Source organism: Brassica napus, chromosome C9 (genome assembly GCF_020379485.1).
Source record: "Brassica napus cultivar Da-Ae chromosome C9, Da-Ae, whole genome shotgun sequence".
Lineage (NCBI taxonomy): Eukaryota > Viridiplantae > Streptophyta > Magnoliopsida > Brassicales > Brassicaceae > Brassica > Brassica napus.
Genome location: NC_063452.1, coordinates 42,701,719 through 42,721,592, shown reverse-complemented (window position 1 = coordinate 42,721,592; position 19,874 = coordinate 42,701,719). Strand labels below are relative to the sequence as shown.

General features: G+C 35.8%; 1 protein-coding gene and 1 long non-coding RNA gene across 4 annotated transcripts; both read left to right on the top strand.

Annotated features, from left to right (window-relative positions):
- The first annotated feature begins 346 nt into the window (after nt 1-346).
- LOC106418579 (CLP protease regulatory subunit CLPX2, mitochondrial-like) lies at nt 347-4,477 on the top strand. 2 transcript variants are annotated; one of them, XM_013859307.3, is made up of 16 exons: nt 347-526; nt 725-1,378; nt 1,456-1,517; nt 1,602-1,708; nt 1,791-1,870; nt 2,071-2,121; nt 2,316-2,390; nt 2,465-2,542; nt 2,849-2,911; nt 2,990-3,060; nt 3,143-3,242; nt 3,327-3,431; nt 3,662-3,724; nt 3,799-3,921; nt 4,037-4,189; nt 4,259-4,477. In XM_013859307.3, the coding sequence occupies exons 2-16, from the start codon at nt 788-790 to the stop codon at nt 4,301-4,303; spliced, it is 1,767 nt and encodes a 588-aa protein (XP_013714761.2). In that variant the 5' UTR covers nt 347-526; nt 725-787; the 3' UTR covers nt 4,304-4,477. The 2 variants fall into 2 exon arrangements, with proteins under 2 accessions (XP_013714761.2, XP_022565856.2); XM_022710135.2 differs by having other exon boundaries at nt 4,037-4,280.
- A 3,424-nt stretch (nt 4,478-7,901) lies between these two features.
- Nucleotides 7,902-9,983, top strand: LOC106417720. Of its 2 annotated transcripts, XR_002661568.2 has the most exons (5): nt 7,902-8,219; nt 8,301-8,605; nt 8,827-8,997; nt 9,206-9,430; nt 9,510-9,983. It is a non-coding gene; the product is annotated as an uncharacterized LOC106417720 (long non-coding RNA). The 2 variants fall into 2 exon arrangements; XR_007329264.1 differs by having other exon boundaries at nt 7,961-8,605.
- Nucleotides 9,984-19,874: the final 9,891 nt, after the last annotated feature.

The window sequence follows — 19,874 nt, the reverse complement described above, 5'->3', positions numbered from 1 at the left end:
TCTTTCGAAAACTGCATGAACCGCTGTTGCACCGCACCGCAACTTAATTCCGTCCTGCTTATATCATCTCTGCCGTTACCATTGGACCCTAAGATGGGTGTGTACTTTTAATAATGTGATGTTTCTGAACTTGGTTAAAATTATTTTTTTATTTGATGCTTCTAAGATGGGTGAGTTTTTCACCACGTATGATGAGGCCCATGAAAAGCTTTGATGCTTCTTAAGAAAACAGATCAATTGATTACCAAAAGAAGTCACATAGATTACATGACAACCAATTTGATTAACTGGATTGGGTGAGGGATTGGGCTTATATTCATTTAGTTATTTCATTAAGGTTGGTTTAGGTATTTCAGGTTTATGGGTCCATATATAGATTAAAAATGGTTGCCTGAGAATTTTCTATAGTGCCATTTCAGATTAAGGTCTCTTCCCTGGGTATATGGCGGATTTCTTCACGATCTAATCTCCATCTGCAGCACCAATCGTTGGGAGTTTAGGGTTTTGTATCTGGACCAACTTTCAGGTCTCTCTCTCTTCTTGATTTCTCGTGGATTTACGTTTAGGGTTTGTGAACATTTTGATATCTTCGAATCTGTGTTTTGGCTTCGAATCCGTGTATGTAGTTTGAGTGATCTGATGGAGTTTATTTTGGGATAAGTTTGTTTTTTGATCAAATTGATGGCTAGTTAGTTAGTTATGACTTGGTTGGGTTTTGTTACAGACTGTATATGGTGTGAACCAAGGAAAGAGGAAAAACAAAAAAAAAAGAAGTGGAATCTCTGCAATGTTGTGTAGCTTATCCATCTCGAGGTTTCTGTCGAGGAAGACATCTCTTGTCTCCCGCAGTTTCAGACTCATTATCTCCGCCGACGACACTCTCCACCGCATCCCTCTTCAACCCCCCACTTCCAACACCACCCTTACTACCCCTTTCCCTTTCTTCTCCTCCCGCCGTAGTATTTACGACTCCAGCGGCGGTGATTATGATTACATCAGGAGTGACGTCAATTGCCCTCGTTGCTCCGCCCACATGCTCGTCGTCTTCTCCAATCGTCCTTTGTCCCTCACTGCCAGAGAGCCTGGCATCTATCAAGCCGTTAACTTCTGTCCCCAATGCAAGTCCGCTTTTTACTTCAGGCCCTTCAAGCTCTCTCCCCTTCAAGGCAGCTTTATCGAGCTTGGCAAGGTCAAGAAAGGTGCTGATGGTGATGACGATGACGACGACGACGACGGTGATGACAGATCTTGGAAGATTCAAGGTCTCAAAAACGAAGATGATGCAAATAGCAGCAACGGCTTGGTGAAGCTTCCCACACCTAAGGAGATCTGTCAGGGGCTTGACCAGTTTGTCATTGGTCAGGATAAGGCAAAGAAGGTCCGCTCCGGTCCGGTTCTAGCTAGTTTGTTCCCTATTGCCATTCACACTCCTTTCCCTTCCATTCCATTGTGCAGGTGCTCTCTGTCGCTGTTTACAATCATTACAAAAGAATATATCATGCTTCCAAGCTAAAAGGGTTTGTCTTCCATTCCATTATCATTCTTATTTTCCTTACTGCATACCTCTCATTAATTCCTTTTTTTTTTATTCTGATGCCCAGTTCTGGTTCAGAATCAGTTAACCTTGTTATGGAGGATGATGATGATAGCATTGATCTCGTGGAGTTGGATAAGAGCAATGTGTTGTTGCTTGGCCCTACTGGTTCAGGTCTGTTTATGTTCTTTACGACTGGAGCCTTTTTATTTGGTACGCTTACCTCCTTCTTCGCCCTCCTTAATTATATGAACAGGAAAGACCTTACTGGCAAAAACTTTAGCGCGTATTGTCAGTGTTCCTTTCGCCATTGCTGATGCCACTTCATTAACTCAGGCAAGTTGCTTCCACTTATCCCTTTGGTTATTGACTATGACAAATCGTTGCTCGTATGTATTATATCAGAGAAGCATTGGGATGTCTTACCATTTTGAAAATCTTTTTGGAAAATGAAGTGACGTTTTCTGGATGGTTTTAAGAGGAGATATTACACGGGCCTTCATCTTAGCACAACTAAAACTACTCTTCTTGTCCAGGCAGGTTATGTCGGTGAAGATGTGGAATCAATACTCTACAAGCTATACGTGGTATGGCATGCTATCACCTCATATTACGTTTCAATTGTAGTGTATACCATCTTTTGAGATGTCATCTAAACTGCTTACTGGATAAGCTACAATGTTCCTACTGATACGATAGTTCATAACAGTTGAGAAACTTTGCATCTTCTCAAATGCTTTAGTCTTGCACAGCATTCATGTTTTATGTTTTGATACTGCAGGAAGCTGGGTGCAATGTAGAAGAAGCTCAAAGGGGTATTGTGTACATTGATGAAGTTGATAAGATGAGCATGAAGGTATAAGTTTTCTTCACTCCTTACCTTGATCCTAAAATGATTAATAATGACTCTTACCTATTTTTCTCGTTCAGTCTCATAGTTCAAATGGTGGTAGAGATGTTTCTGGAGAAGGTGTGCAGCAGTCATTGCTGAAATTGCTGGAAGGAACTGTGAGCATTTCCTACTTAAAATTTTTTTAATTATTCTCAACTTCGATTGCTGATATAAACAATTAGGGATTCCTTGTTCGGCCTTGGTGTTCAGGTCTTACATGTGTATAGTATCATTTTGAATTATTCGGAAACAAAACACATGGGGACTATTCCCTTGTAGATAGCTAAAATTTAGTAAAGAGCTCTACATATATGCTCAGACATTATTATTGATTGAAAAAACAGGTTGCTTGTTACTATATGCCTTAAAAAGTTTAGCAAAAAATGAAAACTCCAGCTTCTATTACATAAACAAATTTGCAGGTGGTCAGTGTCCCGATTCCAGAGAAAGGATTACGGAGAGATCCTCGAGGAGATAGCATCCAGGTTTGTTTTCAAGCATTTTAAATAGCACTTTTTGTGACACAGCCAGTCAAAAATAATCCAGTTTCATCAAATATGCAGATGGATACAAAAGACATTCTTTTTATTTGTGGTGGAGCATTTGTCGATCTGGAGAAAACTGTTTCTGAACGGTATATTTCTCTAAGTCTCGACGAAATAGGTTAATTGTATCCTTTTCTCTAAGGCTTGATTCACATATTTTTAGTGTATCAGTCAACACGATGCCTCTATTGGTTTTGGTGCTTCGGTTCGTACAAATATGAACACTTCTGGGTTCAGTAGTTCCGCAGTAACATCCTCATTGTTGGAATCTGTAAGGAATACCTTCTCTTAAATTCTATGCTACTCTTTCCGCTATATTTTAACTTGTTCATTGTCTGATATATAATTATTGTAGTTACAAAGTGAGGATCTTGTTGCGTATGGTCTCATTCCTGAGTTCGTTGGAAGACTACCCATCTTCGTGAGCTTATCTGCACTAAATGAAGACCAGCTTGTACAGGTAGCTTGTTTCTACTAATTTTGCGAATCCTTGGAATGGCCTTTTAGACAAATCCTTTGTCGTTTAGTTTGCCCTTGTTTACAATCAGGTCAAGACATTATGTGTCCTCTTATAAATATTGTTTATCTTTGTTCCACTCCAGTAAGCAACTGATGGCTGTACGAGATTGCATCTTGAGTGAGGCAGCTTTCTCTTTTACCGGTTATAACTCCTTCTGGTTCCTTATGTAGGTTCTAACAGAGCCTAGGAGTGCATTGGGCAAACAGTACAAGAAGTTGTTTCGCATGAACAATGTAACTCATATTTACCACTAACAGTTACTTGCATATGCATGCCTCTTTCCTCATGCTTTAACCCTTTTTGCCAGGTCCAACTACATTTTACTGAAGGTGCAACGAGGCTTATCGCGAGGAAGGCCATGTCAAAGAACACTGGTGCACGTGGCTTACGGTCTATACTTGAAAGTATCCTCACAGAAGCAATGTTCGAGGTATGGCTGAGGAATGCACCCTTATACCTTGAATATTCAATATAAATCATTGCATGTTGGTCCATACGAACAACTGTGTTGGTGCCTTTAAAAGCTAAATTTGAATCCTAAACAGGTACCAGATGGCAAGTCAGAAGGATCACAGAGTATAAAGGCGGTCTTGGTGGATGAAGAGGCTGTTGGTTCAGTAGGATCACCAGGATGTGGTGCAAAAATCCTTAGAGGAGATGATGTTCCGCAACAACATTTTGAACAAACTGAGTCAAATGTAAGCGTCGTGCAACACGTGCTAACAAGAGTATTTTGCGAAAGCTGACAAAAATGTTTGATGCCACAGGAGAAGCGGAAGGAGGATGAAACAAAAAGAGCTCAGAGCTTGTAGCTGAACTAATCTTATGAGAGGATGTAAGTTGTATTGGATATATAATAGGGAATGAATGTTTCATTGTTCAGATATATTAACAAAGAAATAAAGATTAAAGCTACAGTTTTATGTGTACAACACTGGAATGTGAAATGTGAAATGTGAAATGAGCCAGCTGGAAGATTCCTCGTACCAGTCTCTTTCTCGTATCATAATTGTAAGATCATAATAAATCAGCTTTAAAAATAATTTCATCATACTAAATAGTGAGAAAATTACATTTAGACATATTTTTTTTAAGTTTTCAATTACATTCAAACATTTTAACCATGTTACTCTTTTGTCACGTGCAAAATTATTCTACTATCCTCTAATTTTGTTAACTAATCTCACCATTTTTATTCTTATCTCTCAATTTTTTTTTTTACCTCATGTTACCATCATATCTATTTTCTGTGAAATATTCTATAGCTAGTACTAAATCAATATTTAAATTACACAATAAAATATACATGTTTTATCATAGTCAAAATAGTTTAATTTTGTATACATGCATAGTTATATAATATGAATAGATAGATCAATTTTATAGCATAATTTATTGAAAAATTCCAAATGCATTAGCTTTTTGTATTTATCCATTAGATAATTATTTTTTAACGATAACATCTTTTAGATACTAAAGTACAAGCCACATGACCAATAAAATTTTGATACATGGATTAACAATTTTTTTTTAAAATACAAAAAAACAGTTACGTTTAATAACTGATACATTAAAAAAAAATAAAAAAAAATTGATAAAACAAAAGTTCCTAATATACCTCCCATTACTTCATGATCACACAATTTTGGAAACTGTTATATACAAAGGAATTTTGACTCACGATGAGATTCATCCCTACCTACATTCAAAGTCATTTTCTAATTTCTTTGAAATGGTTCTTTGCAATGCAATTACAATTTACAAATCGATGGCTTCTATTCTCCAAGAAAATTATTTTCAATGGCTAAGAAAAACATAAGTTTTCCGTGGTGAAGATTAATGCAGAGTTAACCAATGAAGATTTAACTCCAGGTTAGTAAAACTAAATACGCTCAAATTATTCAATACTCAAATCATAATTTGAATCATGTTAACCTTTACCTCTTCTAACCAATTTATAATATTGACCTTTTAATGTAATACATTGATCAATATTATTCTAAGTAGACTAGATTATTCTCGATTTGCTAGAAAATTTATATTGGTTGTGATGGTGATAATTCGAGGAAAGAAAGTAACAAACTCACCTTATAGCAGATTTACAAGCCTCTAATAAAATTGAAAAGCACTACAAGTTAAAAAATTAAGCCCATGTTTACTCTATATCAAAACCAGATCTTAAATTAGTTTTCTTTATTTTATATTTTGTAGTCTTATAGAAATATTATATATGTTTACTTTTATATCAACACACACTTTTGTTTTTTATTTTTCTTATATACTGTTACCAAATTTTGTAGATTTTTCTCACAAAAAAAAATTGGAAATAAATATATCACTAGAAATGAAGAAAGAAAACATAGTTTTACAAAAACAAAAATATACACGGAGAATAATGAAAATATACAAGAAATACCATCCACAGTAGTGAGTACAAAAGCAATCTTAATATTTTAGTAGTATTTGACCAAAAAAAAATTTAGTTGTATTTTTCAAGGGAAATCTTTCCACTAAACTTTCATATCTAATAATTTTCCATTGTTCTGAAAAAAAAAATCAATATTGTATGTTCATTTTACTTTTATATTGAACATTACATGTCCGTGCAAAGAACGGGAGATATACTATTTCTCAATAAAGTTCAAATTTGGATTCTCAGATTTTAATAAGGCGAATAAACATTCGCTGCTCTAGCGACAACATCGCAAGGTATTTAGCAAAAAAAAAAAAAAAAAGACAACATCGCAAGGTCAAGGGACAGTTTTTGAAATTTTAACAATGAAACCGAAAACTCTGGAAACGACATCACAAGCTCTATTTTCATAAATAGAAAGACATTATTGGTAAAAATTGTACAAATTTGGAATTAGCCTAATGAGACAATGTACAGAAAAAAACTCTATAAATTAATAATGTTATGATTTTGATATTTATTAATTTATAGAGTTATCAATTTACAAAAAAAGTTTCATTTTTAGAATTTTTCTATTTTAAGATATATTTTTCTAGAAATAAAATATTTGATTTTAGTATATATACATTAATTAACTTTTTAAGTCCGATGTTGATATTAGTTTAATTATATTATCTGGTGTGTATACAATATGTTTAATAGAATTTAAAAGTGGTTTTAGATATAATTTTACTAAATCCCATCAAAATATCTTAAAGGTTAAGAAAATATAAAAATAATTCCGTTGTAAATATAAAATAATTAACATAATGGTTGGTTTGTACTTATGTAAAATGTCCATACATATAAATTATTAATTCATAACTTTAGTGGGACCATATATTTACATAGGATTTTCTAAGAAAATACTATCTAATTATTTATCGACTTGTGTCATATTTTGAACCGTTCCAACTTAGGACCGGAGAAATTTATTAATTTATGGTATTTATTAATTTATAAAGTATTAGTTTATAGAGTTTCTACTGTACCTTTTTTTTTTTTTGCCTAAAAACAATTTCCCTAAAATTTAGATGTTAGTTGTAGAGTGTATATTCTACATGTTATATGAATCAAGTATTTTTTTATGCCCAGTAGATTATCATATCCTCAGTGGATTTACATTTTTAATCTGTCATATATGGTAGATTGGGTTAACTGACACTTGTTGACCAGTTTTGAAATTGTTATTTCGATAATAATTTCACCACAAATTTTTTTATTAGTGTATATATATGTTAGTATCACATTTTTTATTTTCCCATATTTTTGGCTTTTCAATTAACTGATTTGAATTTTTTTTAGACAATGAAAAAGTAGAAAATGTCAAAGTAGCAAAAGTTAGTTTTATGGCAACTGCACGATAAATTAGATTAAATTAGATTAAATGTCTTTTAATAATTTGTTTTTATTAGTGTATATATATGTAAGTATCACATTTTTTATTTTCCCACATTTTTGGCTTTTCAATTAACTGATTTGAACTTTTTTAGACAATGAAAAAGTAAAAAATGTCAAAGTAGAAAAAGTTAGTTTTATGGCAACTGCACGATAAATTAGATTAAATGTCTTTTATTAACATAATTCTCTACAAGAAATAGGCGTCGTGCTGGCATTGAATCCAATTTACCAAGTGATTGAGGTCTCAAATGAAAATAACAAAAATTCTCACGCATCCAATTTACCAAGTGATTGATGTATCAAATGAAAATAACAAAATCTCTCAAGTAATCCGGTGAGTGTTTTGTATTGTCAATCAATTTCTTCAATCTACTCTAAAAGAATAGATTATAAAATCAGTTAATGAGAGTATCTGCCCATTTTTATATGGCAGATATGGTAATTTTCTTTGTAAATGATATAGTTATCTTCTTTATATATAAAGAAGATTTCTTTCTCTTCTGGTGAGGACACCTAGGATTCCAAGTCAGAAAGTCTGTCTCTGTATGCGTGACAGGTGTCGAAGGGGAATGAAACTCATCGTTTCATTAATTCTGTATTGTGATGGGCTTTGTCGTGTGTTTTAGGCGTGAAATTGTGTGTACGGCCCGAACAAATGGATTTTGTCTGTAACCCTAATTCTACAGACGCGAACCCATGGAGTTCTGATTCAATCTTCCTTCTATGGCGGGCAGTGACGCCTGAGCTTCATCTCAGTCTCTGAAACGGTCCGATTGATGGCTTTTCATGTTTAACTCCATTCATGGACTCACCCACGATGAGTAATTCAATGCGTGTTTAGATGTACAAGGTGGTGTGATCTCGGGTATATATAGGTCAATATTTCTCTTCTTGGAATCATCATTTCTTCATATCTCTTATAATATACTAATATACTGAGATTTTGTTTCGATTAGATTGTGTTTTACGCTAGATTGAGAAATTCGAGTTAGTGTTTTAGATGAGCCATTGGGGTTTCTTCAGTTGGTTCAAAGAATATGGCCGCTTCAATCTCAACAACACTTATTCGCACTGTTGGATCCTTCGCAGATTTAGGTCGCAGCAGCAGTATTTTCTCAGTTTTTAAGCTCTTTCTTATATGCAAAAACGTGAATCTTTTTTTCTTTGATCTCTAATTACTTCTCTGTCTCTTTGGAACAGCGAATGCATCTAGAAATTGTTTAAGCTCTCTTCCATGTAATCTCAAGGTTGATGGCAGGAGGTGAAAATCTTGATTTATGTATCTTTTCATTTTTCCGATAATCATTCTGTATCTCGATATATATATATATATATATAGATACTTTCTGATCTTCGAAACTATTTATGGCGTTTAAACTCATAATTATTCAAGACTCTGTAATTAGATATTTATGCAAACAACTTTGAATTATAAGTCTTGAACCTGTTTGTTGATTTGGATTTCTTACGCATGTGTTTTAGTCAATATTTATGCCAGCCAACCGTCGATGTCATCTCCTCTGTACTCTTCGCCTATTTGAAGGCTGGCTGTCATTACTCCGTCCGGGTCCGCCTCCTAAGCTTTTGAGAAACAAGGAATATGAAGCACTACGGCAAGCTTATGGGGTTGACATACTCCTACTCGACCCAAAGGTAGTTCCGGCTTAAAAATCTTTAAATATTCGGGAGCTTATTATTGTTTGGTTTGTTGATTCTGTTTTACTTTTTTCATGTCTTGATTATCAAATTTTTTCTCCAATAGCTTACGTTTGTTCTTTGGATCAGTAGCTTCTGTTTAACTTACACTCACTCCTTTATCTCCTACTTTTCTTCACTGTGAAATGGGGGTACGTACTGTCAGGCGGTGGTGACGGCAACGATGGTGTTAGAGCGACCAGACTAAGTCGGAGAGATTCTACTGTACAGTAAGCGCCAGTGAGGTTGTTAAGTCTCATCCTGGTCATCATCTCTCCTCATCTCCTCCTCTGTAGCTCTAGACGGCTCTCTCTGCATCATTCAAATCAAACTACTTTGTCCTTCTGATAGCTCTTGCTCGGACATGCATATACACTCATCTGTTCTGAAAGTACTTACTCTCATGCAACTTCACTGTTTCACATGGTATTTTGTTCTGTGATATGAATAAGATTGTTCCAAATCCTCAGGGTTTGGCTCCCGACAACTCTGAACCATTACTTCGATGGAGCCACTGTTAGCTATTGTAGCAGAGAAACATAATGTTGCAGTGCCGGCCACGATCTACAATAGAAAACATTCCAAATAACCGTCAAGAGATTTAGTTGGTGGAACTGAGGACAAATCCCTGATGTTCTAAGTAGTATGCTTAATGTATATTCATCCCTGAATAAGATCATGCAGCTTAGTAGAAAGGAGCAAGATAATCTCTTCCTAGGAACGTGAAGCAACTTCAAGTGGTCTCATCAACAAAAAAAAAAAAAAAAACTCTGGCCCCAACATCTACCAAGTTGACCAAGAAGACCCTCATCGCCAAGGTGGAGTATGCAATATCGACATTAGTACCTTTTATGCTTCTGAATCGCTGTTGTCTTTTTTCAATATATGCAGTCCACAGGATTTAAAAAACATCAAAAGATACATTAGTAGTTTTTTTTAAACTATTTAGCTATGTTTACAAAACTTCAAGCCTTTGCTTGGAAGGTGAATGCGCCACAAAAGATTTGTCATCTTATATGGCAACTAATCTCAGGACAGGTAGCAGTATCAAGGAATCTGGTACGCTGTAATATGCGTTGTGATCATTATTGCCCAAGATGTGGAGCGCCAGAAGAGATTGTTACTCATGCTATCTTTGAGTGCCCACCAGCCTTACAAGCTTGAGAACAATCATCAACACCGTCGAGCTCTCAAATCTTCCATGTACCAAGTATTTATGCTAATATGGACTATCTTTTTTAGGAGAAAGAGTAGTATTCTGGAGCCAGAAGATGATAGAGATCCCTATCCTTAGATAATTTGGTACATCTGGAAAGCTAGGAACGATAAGTTGTTTAGAGGCATAGTCAGAGACCCATTGGAACTAGTCGGGTATGCAGAGAGCGAGTGCCAAGCTTGGTACAATGCAAGAGACATTGTACCGGTTCCGCAACATGTACAGACTGCTGAAGAAACACAAGCCTTAAGCTTGGGTAATATTTGTATGGTGGATGATTCATGGACCTCTACAGCTCAGTTTAGTGGAATTGGATGGGTTTGGAAGGATACCATGGGGAAGATTCAACTCATGGGGTCAAGGAACTTGAGGAGGCGGGATACAGCTTTACACTCGGAACTGGAAGCGCTACAATTGGCAATGGAGAGTATGATACAACACTCGACCTGTCAGCGGTTTGGGAAAGACTGCAAGGATCTGATTGCAATGATAGAACAACCACAAGCTTGGCCTAACTTCTCAACTGAGCTGGAAATCATTCAAACTCTTCGGTTGTGTTTTTCGGACTTCAAGATCAACTACTTTCCGAGGACGCAGAATGAGATTGCAGATTCGTTAGCTAGGAATGCACATTCTTTTCATAGACCTTTATGTTTTATTGGTTGTTTTATTCCGGTCTGGCTTCCCAGACCACCTCAAGCTTGAGTAATATAATAACCGTTCGCTGCCAAAAAAAAAAAACTATTTAGCTATGTTTTCAAACTACTTTATTCATACAGAAAATAAAATAAATATATTCAGAAAAATCAACACAAATGGTGTGTGACACAACCTCATAAAATATAACTCATACAGGAGAAATTATTCTGGCATAAGAAACAATTAAATACAATAGTAATTGTTTTATAAAATAAAGTAACTAATTTGTACATCCATAATATTGTTAGGTAAAAAGAAAATCATTCGCATATTTTGATGGAAAGAAATATATATATTAATAAAAGTTAAATAGTATAATCATTCAAGTAGTTCATAATTTTTTTTAAAAGATTGAAATTTAGTTTATTTGTTTAAATCAAATTTGAGCTACCCAACAAATAGAATGATGTAAGGTCAAATTCAATTCTTAATGTATAATTAACATATGTTTCTTAACAAAAGAAAATCATCTAAAATCTTTCAACAACAAAAAAAAATTCTATTTTTTCAAATAATAACTAATTTTCCATAAAGCATAGTTTATTTAGAATTCAAATACAATAACATAACATGTACAATATTTAACTAATATGTATATTTTTATATGATAAAAATTTATATTAAACATTAATTCTAACTGTTTAGATTATTTTTTTAATTTTCATAGGACGGGCCGGCCCTAGTGGTTGAACATAATTAACTCGACCCATTATGTATACTAGGAATCGTCAATCTCGCTCTGTATACTAGGAATCGTCAACCCCGCGCTTGCGCGGGGTCATTTGCTTTGTATTTGCTATCTTGTTATTAATAATTTTGAATTTTCTGTATCATTCTTGAAATGCTTTGTATCCATCTTCATTTTTTTTTTCTCTCTATCCTATCAAAAATGGGTCTATTAAGCATGTGAAAATATAAATCGTTTATTAAGTAATGACTATCTCATGAAACTGACTTTGCATATTTTATGATTTTGAATACCATTTATATTTCTTGCTAGTGTGTTCTTATTTCTGCATTGCCAGCTAAATGTTTACAATGTTTCCTAGCTGCATTGAATTTTGGTTGTAACTGAACCTATTTGCAGTTTAAGGTCAAGGTTGCTCTCCCTCCCCCTCTCCCGCTCCCTCTCCCTCTCCCTCTCCCCCTCCCCCTCTCCCTCTCCCTCTCTCGTTGTTTGCTAACCTGTGACACTGCAGATTGAGTCTTCAACCATGCGTCCACCACCAAGTGACCCACCGGACACATGAAATCTTCCATTTCTAAATAAATCACCAAACAGTTAAACTATTATGATGGGGCTATATAAGAGAACCAAAGAGGAAGAAGTTTTCATACTCATACATGATGATATCTCACTGATGGTTAGACACCAGACGCTATAGCCCATTCCCAAAGTCAATTTCTATGCTTAGAAACTCCATATGCACTGGCTGTCAGTTCATTAAAAACAAATATTTAGTCCCTCAATCAAACCTTCAAGACCAAGGCAGTCCACCTAGTCGCAATAAGAGATCAGTTCACTAAATTCAAGAACTTAAAGATACCAGGAAGGAGATTTCAAGTAACATAATTATTAATTCAGCAAAGAGATATAGATCTCGTGATTACCTCATGAAGAATCTTTCTCTTGTACGACTTGTTGACACTTCTTAGCATGCTAAACACTACAAGAAAACACGCCGAATTCCGACGGAGGTTCCGACGGACATCAATGTCGTCGGACATTTGTGACGGATTACCGACCAAATCCAAAAAATTGAAGTCGTCGGAATTCCGTCGGCCATTTCCGACGGAATTCCGACGAAACAAGGGTCGTCGGAATTTTTCAACGACTTTTCGACGACATTCCGATAAAAAATGTAACCGTTGTAGTCGTCGGAAGTTCGTCGGTATATTCCGACGAATTTCCGACGACATTCCGATTAACAGTAAAGTCGTCGGAATTCCGTCGGAATTTTCCGACGAATTTCCGACGAACCATGTGACCGTTGCCGACAAATATATATGACCGTTGTATAGCCGTTTGAGATTGGACAATACCGACGGAATTCCGACGGACTGCTTTACATCCGTCGGAATTTCGTCGGAAAGTCGTCGGAGGGCCGTAAGCAATTTCCTATAAATACAACCCCTCCTCATTCAACTCATTCACACTTCATTCTCTCTTCATTATCTTTAGTCATAACAATTCCGTGAAAATCATGTCTTCAGAAGTTTATTATCGTTCGTGGATGGATAAACCTCATTTGGATCCGAACACCAATTTGCTTACGGAAGAATACGTTCAAGGGATTGGAGAATTCATGAGGCTTGTTCAACAGCAACCGGATACAAAAAGTGGTATGTTAAGATGTCCCTGCTCTTCTTGCAATAATAATAAGGTTATAAAAGAATTTGATGTTTGGACTCATTTGTATATGAAAGGGTTTTCACGTAATTATAAAGTTTGGTACCTTCATGGGGAAACTGGTTATGAATATGGTAGTACTAGCGAACCTCAGCCTGTTAGTGAACTTCAGCCTGATATTAGGTTAGAAGAATCTAGAACGGATATAGATTATGGTGTAGGTACTGAGCAGATGGTACATGATCATTATAGAGGGGAAGAACCAAATCCCGAATCTAGGAGATTTTTTGACATGTTGGATGCATGAAAACAACCTTTGTATCAAAATTGTAGAGATGGTCATTCAGTCTTATCATCTGCAACTAGATTAATGGGTATTAAGACAGACTATAATTTGGCTGAAGAATGTATGGATGCGATTACTGATTTTGTCAAAGGTATTCTACCTGAGGATAACCTTGCACCGGGTTCATACTACGAGGTTCAGAAACTTGTTGCAGGTCTTCAACTACCGTATGAAGTGATAGATGTATGTATTGACAACTGCATGATCTACTGGAGAGCGGATAAGACACGGAATGTATGCAAATTTTGTGGGAAACCTCGTTATCAGGAGACGAGGGGAAGAGTTCTGATCCCATTCAAAAGAATGTGGTATTTGCCTTTGACGGAAAGATTGAAGAGGATGTATCAGTGTGAGCGCACAGCAAAAGCAATGAGATGGCATGCAGAGCATTCCACAAATGGTGAGATTAGACATCCTTCAGATGCGAAGGCTTGGAAACATTTCCAGTCAACATATCCAGAATTTGCGGAAGAGAGAAGAAATGTCTATCTTGGATTATCTACTGATGGTTTCAGCCCATTTGGAAAGCATGGAAGACAGTATTCTCTATGGCCAGTTATTGTGACACCGTACAACTTACGGCTGAGCTTGTGCATGCGACGAGAGTTTTTGTTTCTCTCAATTCTCGTCCCCGGGCCAGATCATCCTAAAAGATCACTAGATGTGTTTCTTCAACCACTGATATATGAGTTGCAACAACTATGGGCGCATGGTTTTGAGACATACGATGTTTCGTGCAAAGAAAACTTTCAGATGCGGGCAGTACTTATGTGGACAATAAGTGACTTTCCAGCATATGGTATGTTATCTGGATGGACAACACATGAGAAGCTATCATGTCCATATTGTCAAGATGACATAGATGCTTTCCAACTAAAGAACGGAAGGAAAACGTGTTGGTTTGACTGTCACAGACGATTTCTACCACCTGATCATCCATACCGCAGGAGTAAGACTTCGTTTACGAAGAACAAGCAGGTGTTTGATGGTCCACCTGAGGAAGTTAGTGGGAAAGATTTGTTGAAGCAGTTTAGGTATTTTGATGCAGAAAGGACGCCAGATGTAGGTGGACATGAAAATATTCGAGTCAATGCGGTTGGAGAGCTACATAACTGGCACAAAAATAGTATTTTCTGGGATCTGCCATATTGGGAGAGTCATCTATTGCGGCATAATTTAGATGTCATGCATATTGAGAAGAACTTCTTCGATAATCTGATGAACACAGTCCTTAACATCCAAGGTAAAACGAAGGATAATTTGAAGTCAAGGTTGGATTTAGTCGATATTTGTGATCGTTCTGAACTTCACGTTGATGAGAATGGTACGGCCCCTTTTCCCATTTATCGGCTGGATGGTGCTAGAAAAGAAGAGTTCTTTGATTGGATTACAGATAAAGTGAAATTTCCTGACGGATATGCATCAAATTTGGGGAACTGCGTTGATAGAAGCGAAGGAAAGTTTACTAGCTTGAAGAGTCATGATTGTCATGTAATTATGCAGCGCCTCCTTCCGTTTGCTTTTTCAGCATTATTGCCACGTAATGTTCATGAAGCAATTGCAGGTATATTATATTTTTACAATTTAATTTATTTTTATATTTAACAATTATGCTTATAAAAACTTAATACTTACGAAAATTATGTCTTTTATCTATGTAGGGATTAGTGTTTTCTTCCGCGACTTATGCAGCAGAGTAGTGACTGAAGAGGGTATTAATAATTTGAAGACAAACGCACCAGTCAGCATGTGCAACCTTGAGAAGATATTTCCTCCATCATTCTTTGATGTAATGGAACATCTTGCTATTCATCTCGCAAGAGAATTGGAACTTGGTGGTCCTGTGCAGTACAGATGGATGTATATTTTTGAGCGTTATATGCATCATCTGAAGAAGATGGTCAAAAATCAAAGCAGGGTGGAAGAATCTATAGTGGCACAGGTGATCAATGAAGAAACTGCAATGAAGAAACTGCAATCTTTGCTGAAAATTATTTTCCACCAGAAGTGCGTAGAGGAGTGAAGATTGATGCGTTTGGTGTTACATCAGTTCATTCGCGGCGGAAACTTCAATATTATGATCCCTTCATTCTTGGTTCGCAAGCTGATCAGGTATGTCAATCTATTCATAATTTTTTACCAATATAATTAATTAATGTTATATATTTTACTAATACTTGTATAATTGATATGTATAGGTGTGCTACATCAGTTACCCTCGGGTGACGTACAGAGACGATCCATGGGTTACTGTAACGTAAATCAACCCAAGAGGACGAGTGGATGGAACTTCTGATGATGATGAACCATTGCAACCAGAGTCTACCAGCAACGCCCAGGCAGTTGAAGATTTGGAAAATGTTCAACTCGTTGAGAATTTGACTGTGTTTGGACATGATGTTGTCGTACATTCAGAGCCAGAAGCCGAGGTTGGGGAGTTTGATGAAGATTCAGAAGATTCTGATTAGTTTTTTTTTTTATTATTTTTTTTTTTTTATTGGTCCGTCTGAAATCCCTCGCAATATACCGACGACATAGCGACGACATTGGGTTTCATTGAAATTTGGAAAAGTCGTCGGTAATTCGTCGGAATATACCGACGACATTCCGACAAACTGGACAAGTTCGTCGGAATGTCGTCGGTATTTTCCGACGAATTACCGACGACATGTGTTTCTAAAAAATTTCAATCATAAAAATCTATAAATTTAGATGCCAAAACTATGAAAATAACACATAATAAGTGTTTAGTATAGTATTAGATCGCAACCGTTCAAATATAACAACTCATTAAAATATTTATGTATGCATATCATTGTTTTCATAACATCTCATCTTAACATTATATACTTATATAATCATATTCATATAAGCTTACACTACAAAAAAAGTTGATGTGTAAAATCGTGTTATAAAACATTTTTATTGTTAAATCTTTATGCAAATACTATATATATTATCAAAGATTTGGATTTTGCATTTAGAAACTTGAAATCAACATCCTAAACACTATGTCGTCGGAATTCCGTCGGAATATACTGACGGACACATTCCGTCGGAATATACTGACGGACACATTCCGTCGGAAATTAAATTTGCCCGGGAGAACCAAACCGCTTGAAAATTTTCGCGAATCGGCATTTGGTATATTTTAATTATACCGACGGAATACCGACGAACCCGTGTCCGTCGGAATCTTCAGATATAATAACCCTCCTTCTTCCTTCTTCGTTATCTCCGCCTCTCTCTCTCTAAATTTCTCTCTCTACACCGGCGATTCGTCCCTCTACAACAGTGATTCCTCCCCCAAACCCTAAATCATGTAAGAATCATCCCAAACCTTCTTTTATCTCAATTGTTTAGGGTTTTGGAAGTTAGATCTCGGATTTTAGGTTGTTTGATTGATAGTTTAGGATATATAAGTTAGGATTGTTGTTTGGATTGTTGTTTTAGTTTTTTTTGGAACATTTTTTTATTTTTAAAAACATTTTTTATGATTTTTAAAAACGTTTTTTGATTTTTTAAAACGTTTTTTTTTTATTTTTAAAAACGTTTTTCAAGTTTCCAGTAATGAAATATATATAATAAAACGTTTTTAAAATTTTTTAAAAATATTTAACAACATTTTTCTATATTTATAAATTTTTTATAATTTTGTATACATATATATATATATAAATCATGTAAAATAAAAATTTTAAAATTTTTTATAAGTTTCCACTAATAAACTATGTATAATAAAACATTTTTTAAAAAAATTTATAAATATTTAACAACATTTTTCTTCATTTATAAATTTTTTATAATTGTGTATACATATATATATATATATATATATATATATATATATATATATATATATATATATATATAAATCATGTATAATAAAAAATTTTAAATTTTTTTATTTTTTTTTTTAAGTTTCTAGTAATAAACTATGTATAATAAAAGGTTTAATAGTTTTTTTTAAAACATTTATAAAACCTTTCGTAACTATATAAATGAAAACATTAAAAATAGAAATGATTTGAAAATATGTTTGATGTATTAATTTTTTTTTTAGGGCCGAGGATGAACCCCGCCCCGCAGCCCGTCTTCGACGTAGTTCGGTGAGCAGTTCCCGTGTATCGGGATCGTCTCATGACTCGGTTCCCGCATATATTCCCACTCCAGCTCCCGCTGCCCCTCACGCTGCTGCTCAACAGGATCCGAGGGTCATGCCGGTTCATCTATTGGTTCAACAACCAGGTCGAGAGCATCTCCTGGTTCTCCAACCCAACCCACGACGAGGCCATAGCACTTGGTTAGTATTTCTTTTATTTGTACCGTTATGTTTTTTTCCTTTAATTAACTTGCTAACTTGTATTTTTTTTAAAGGTTCACCAAGTCGAAAAATGGCATTAGCCGGAGCATCAACCAGATGATGTACTCCATGCTCCGTTTTGGATATCCAAAGTGGAGTGTGATCCCTTCCGACGAACGAGAGTTGTGGTTTCGTCAGTTTGCGGTATAGTAACTCTTCATTTTTTTAAAGTTTTTACATTTTTTTAATATATTTACTTATTAAATTGTGTTTGTATTGTAGCAATAGTTCAACTGGCACTCCGATCTTACGGAAACAGTCCGTAAGAAATTCAACGAAAAGGCCATGGACTCTTATACAAAGCAGATAAACGCGTGGAAGACAGTTTGGCAGAAGAACAAGAGGCCACGGTTCATCAACGGGACGGTGTGGGAGCAGTTGATAGCTCATTGGGAGAAGGAAGAAACTGCAGAGACGTCTTCTAGGAACTCCAAGAACCCAAAGAGCGATCGTGGCGGGAAAGGTATGTATGTGCACAACCTCGGCGCTTGCTCTATGTCTACTAAGGAGGATGAACTTGTAAGTTTTTTATTATTATTTATCTTTATATTTTTTAAATAAATATTTTATATATTCCTTGGCTAATAGTGGCGGTTTTTTTAGATCGAAGCAAATGACGATAATCCCGTTGATCGTCTCCAACTCATTAAGGTGGCTCACACTAACAAGACGACTGGTCAAATTCAGGACCCCGTGATCAAAGGTGTCGTTGATTTGGTGGAAGCTGAAATAGTATCTCAATCTCAGCCTCTCTCTGATGACGGCGACTCTACGGGAGCTTCAACCAACTTGTCCCTATTGCAAATAAATGAGATGGTTGAAAAGGTAATTTTTTTTATTAATATATTTTTTTTATAATGTCGATTACTAACTTGTCCCTATTTACTTACTTTAAATATTTTTGTAGGCAGTTCCTAAAAGGAAAGGAGGCCGTTTAGTTGGGTTGGCCCGCCGTGCTTCTTCGTATCCGGCATCTTCTTTGCAAGCTCCGTATGCCGATCCCATGATTCTCGAGGAGCTACATGACAAAGATGAATGGATTGGGGCATTGGAGGAGCAGAACACCACTATCCTTTCGGAGAATGCCACTATCCGTTCGGAGAATGCCACTATCCTTGCTGAGTTGGCATCCCAGAAGAAGTTCAACACCGAGATAATGCAGAAGCTAGATCGTTTGATGTCTTCAAGTTCATCTTAGTTTTTTTCGGCTTTTTAAAACTTTCGGAATGTTTTTTTTTCCTATTTCGGTTTGTATAAATTTTAAACTTTCTGAATGTTTTTTTTCTATTTCGGTTTGTATGAATTTAAATTATATAATATTATTAGTTTTAAATTTCTGATTTTTTTAATTTATTAATATAAAAAAATAAATAAAAATGCAAAATTAATTCGTTTTTAAAATTGGTATATACCGACGGACAATGGTCGTCGGAATATACCGACGGACAAATATCCGTCGGAATGTACTGACGAACCAATTTTCGTCGGAATATACCGACGAACAAATATCTGTCGGTATATTCCGACGACCATTGTCCGTCGGTATATTCCGACGCCCAGAGTTCGTCGGAATACACCGAGGAATCCACTACGTCGGAATTGTCCGAGGAACGTTCTCCGTCGGTAGATAGTTTTTCCGATAAACTCCGGTCTCGTGTGTCCGCATCGTAATATCGTCGGAAGTTCGTCAGAATGACGTTTCTCGGTATTCGTCAGAAAGTCGTCGGAAGTTCTGACGAAATTCCGACGAATTTTTTTTTTCTGACAAAACGATACCGACGGACAGGTTCGTCGGAAATTTCGTCGGAATCGGTCTATTCCGACGAATTTCCGACGATTTCGGTCATCAGAATCCCCCTGT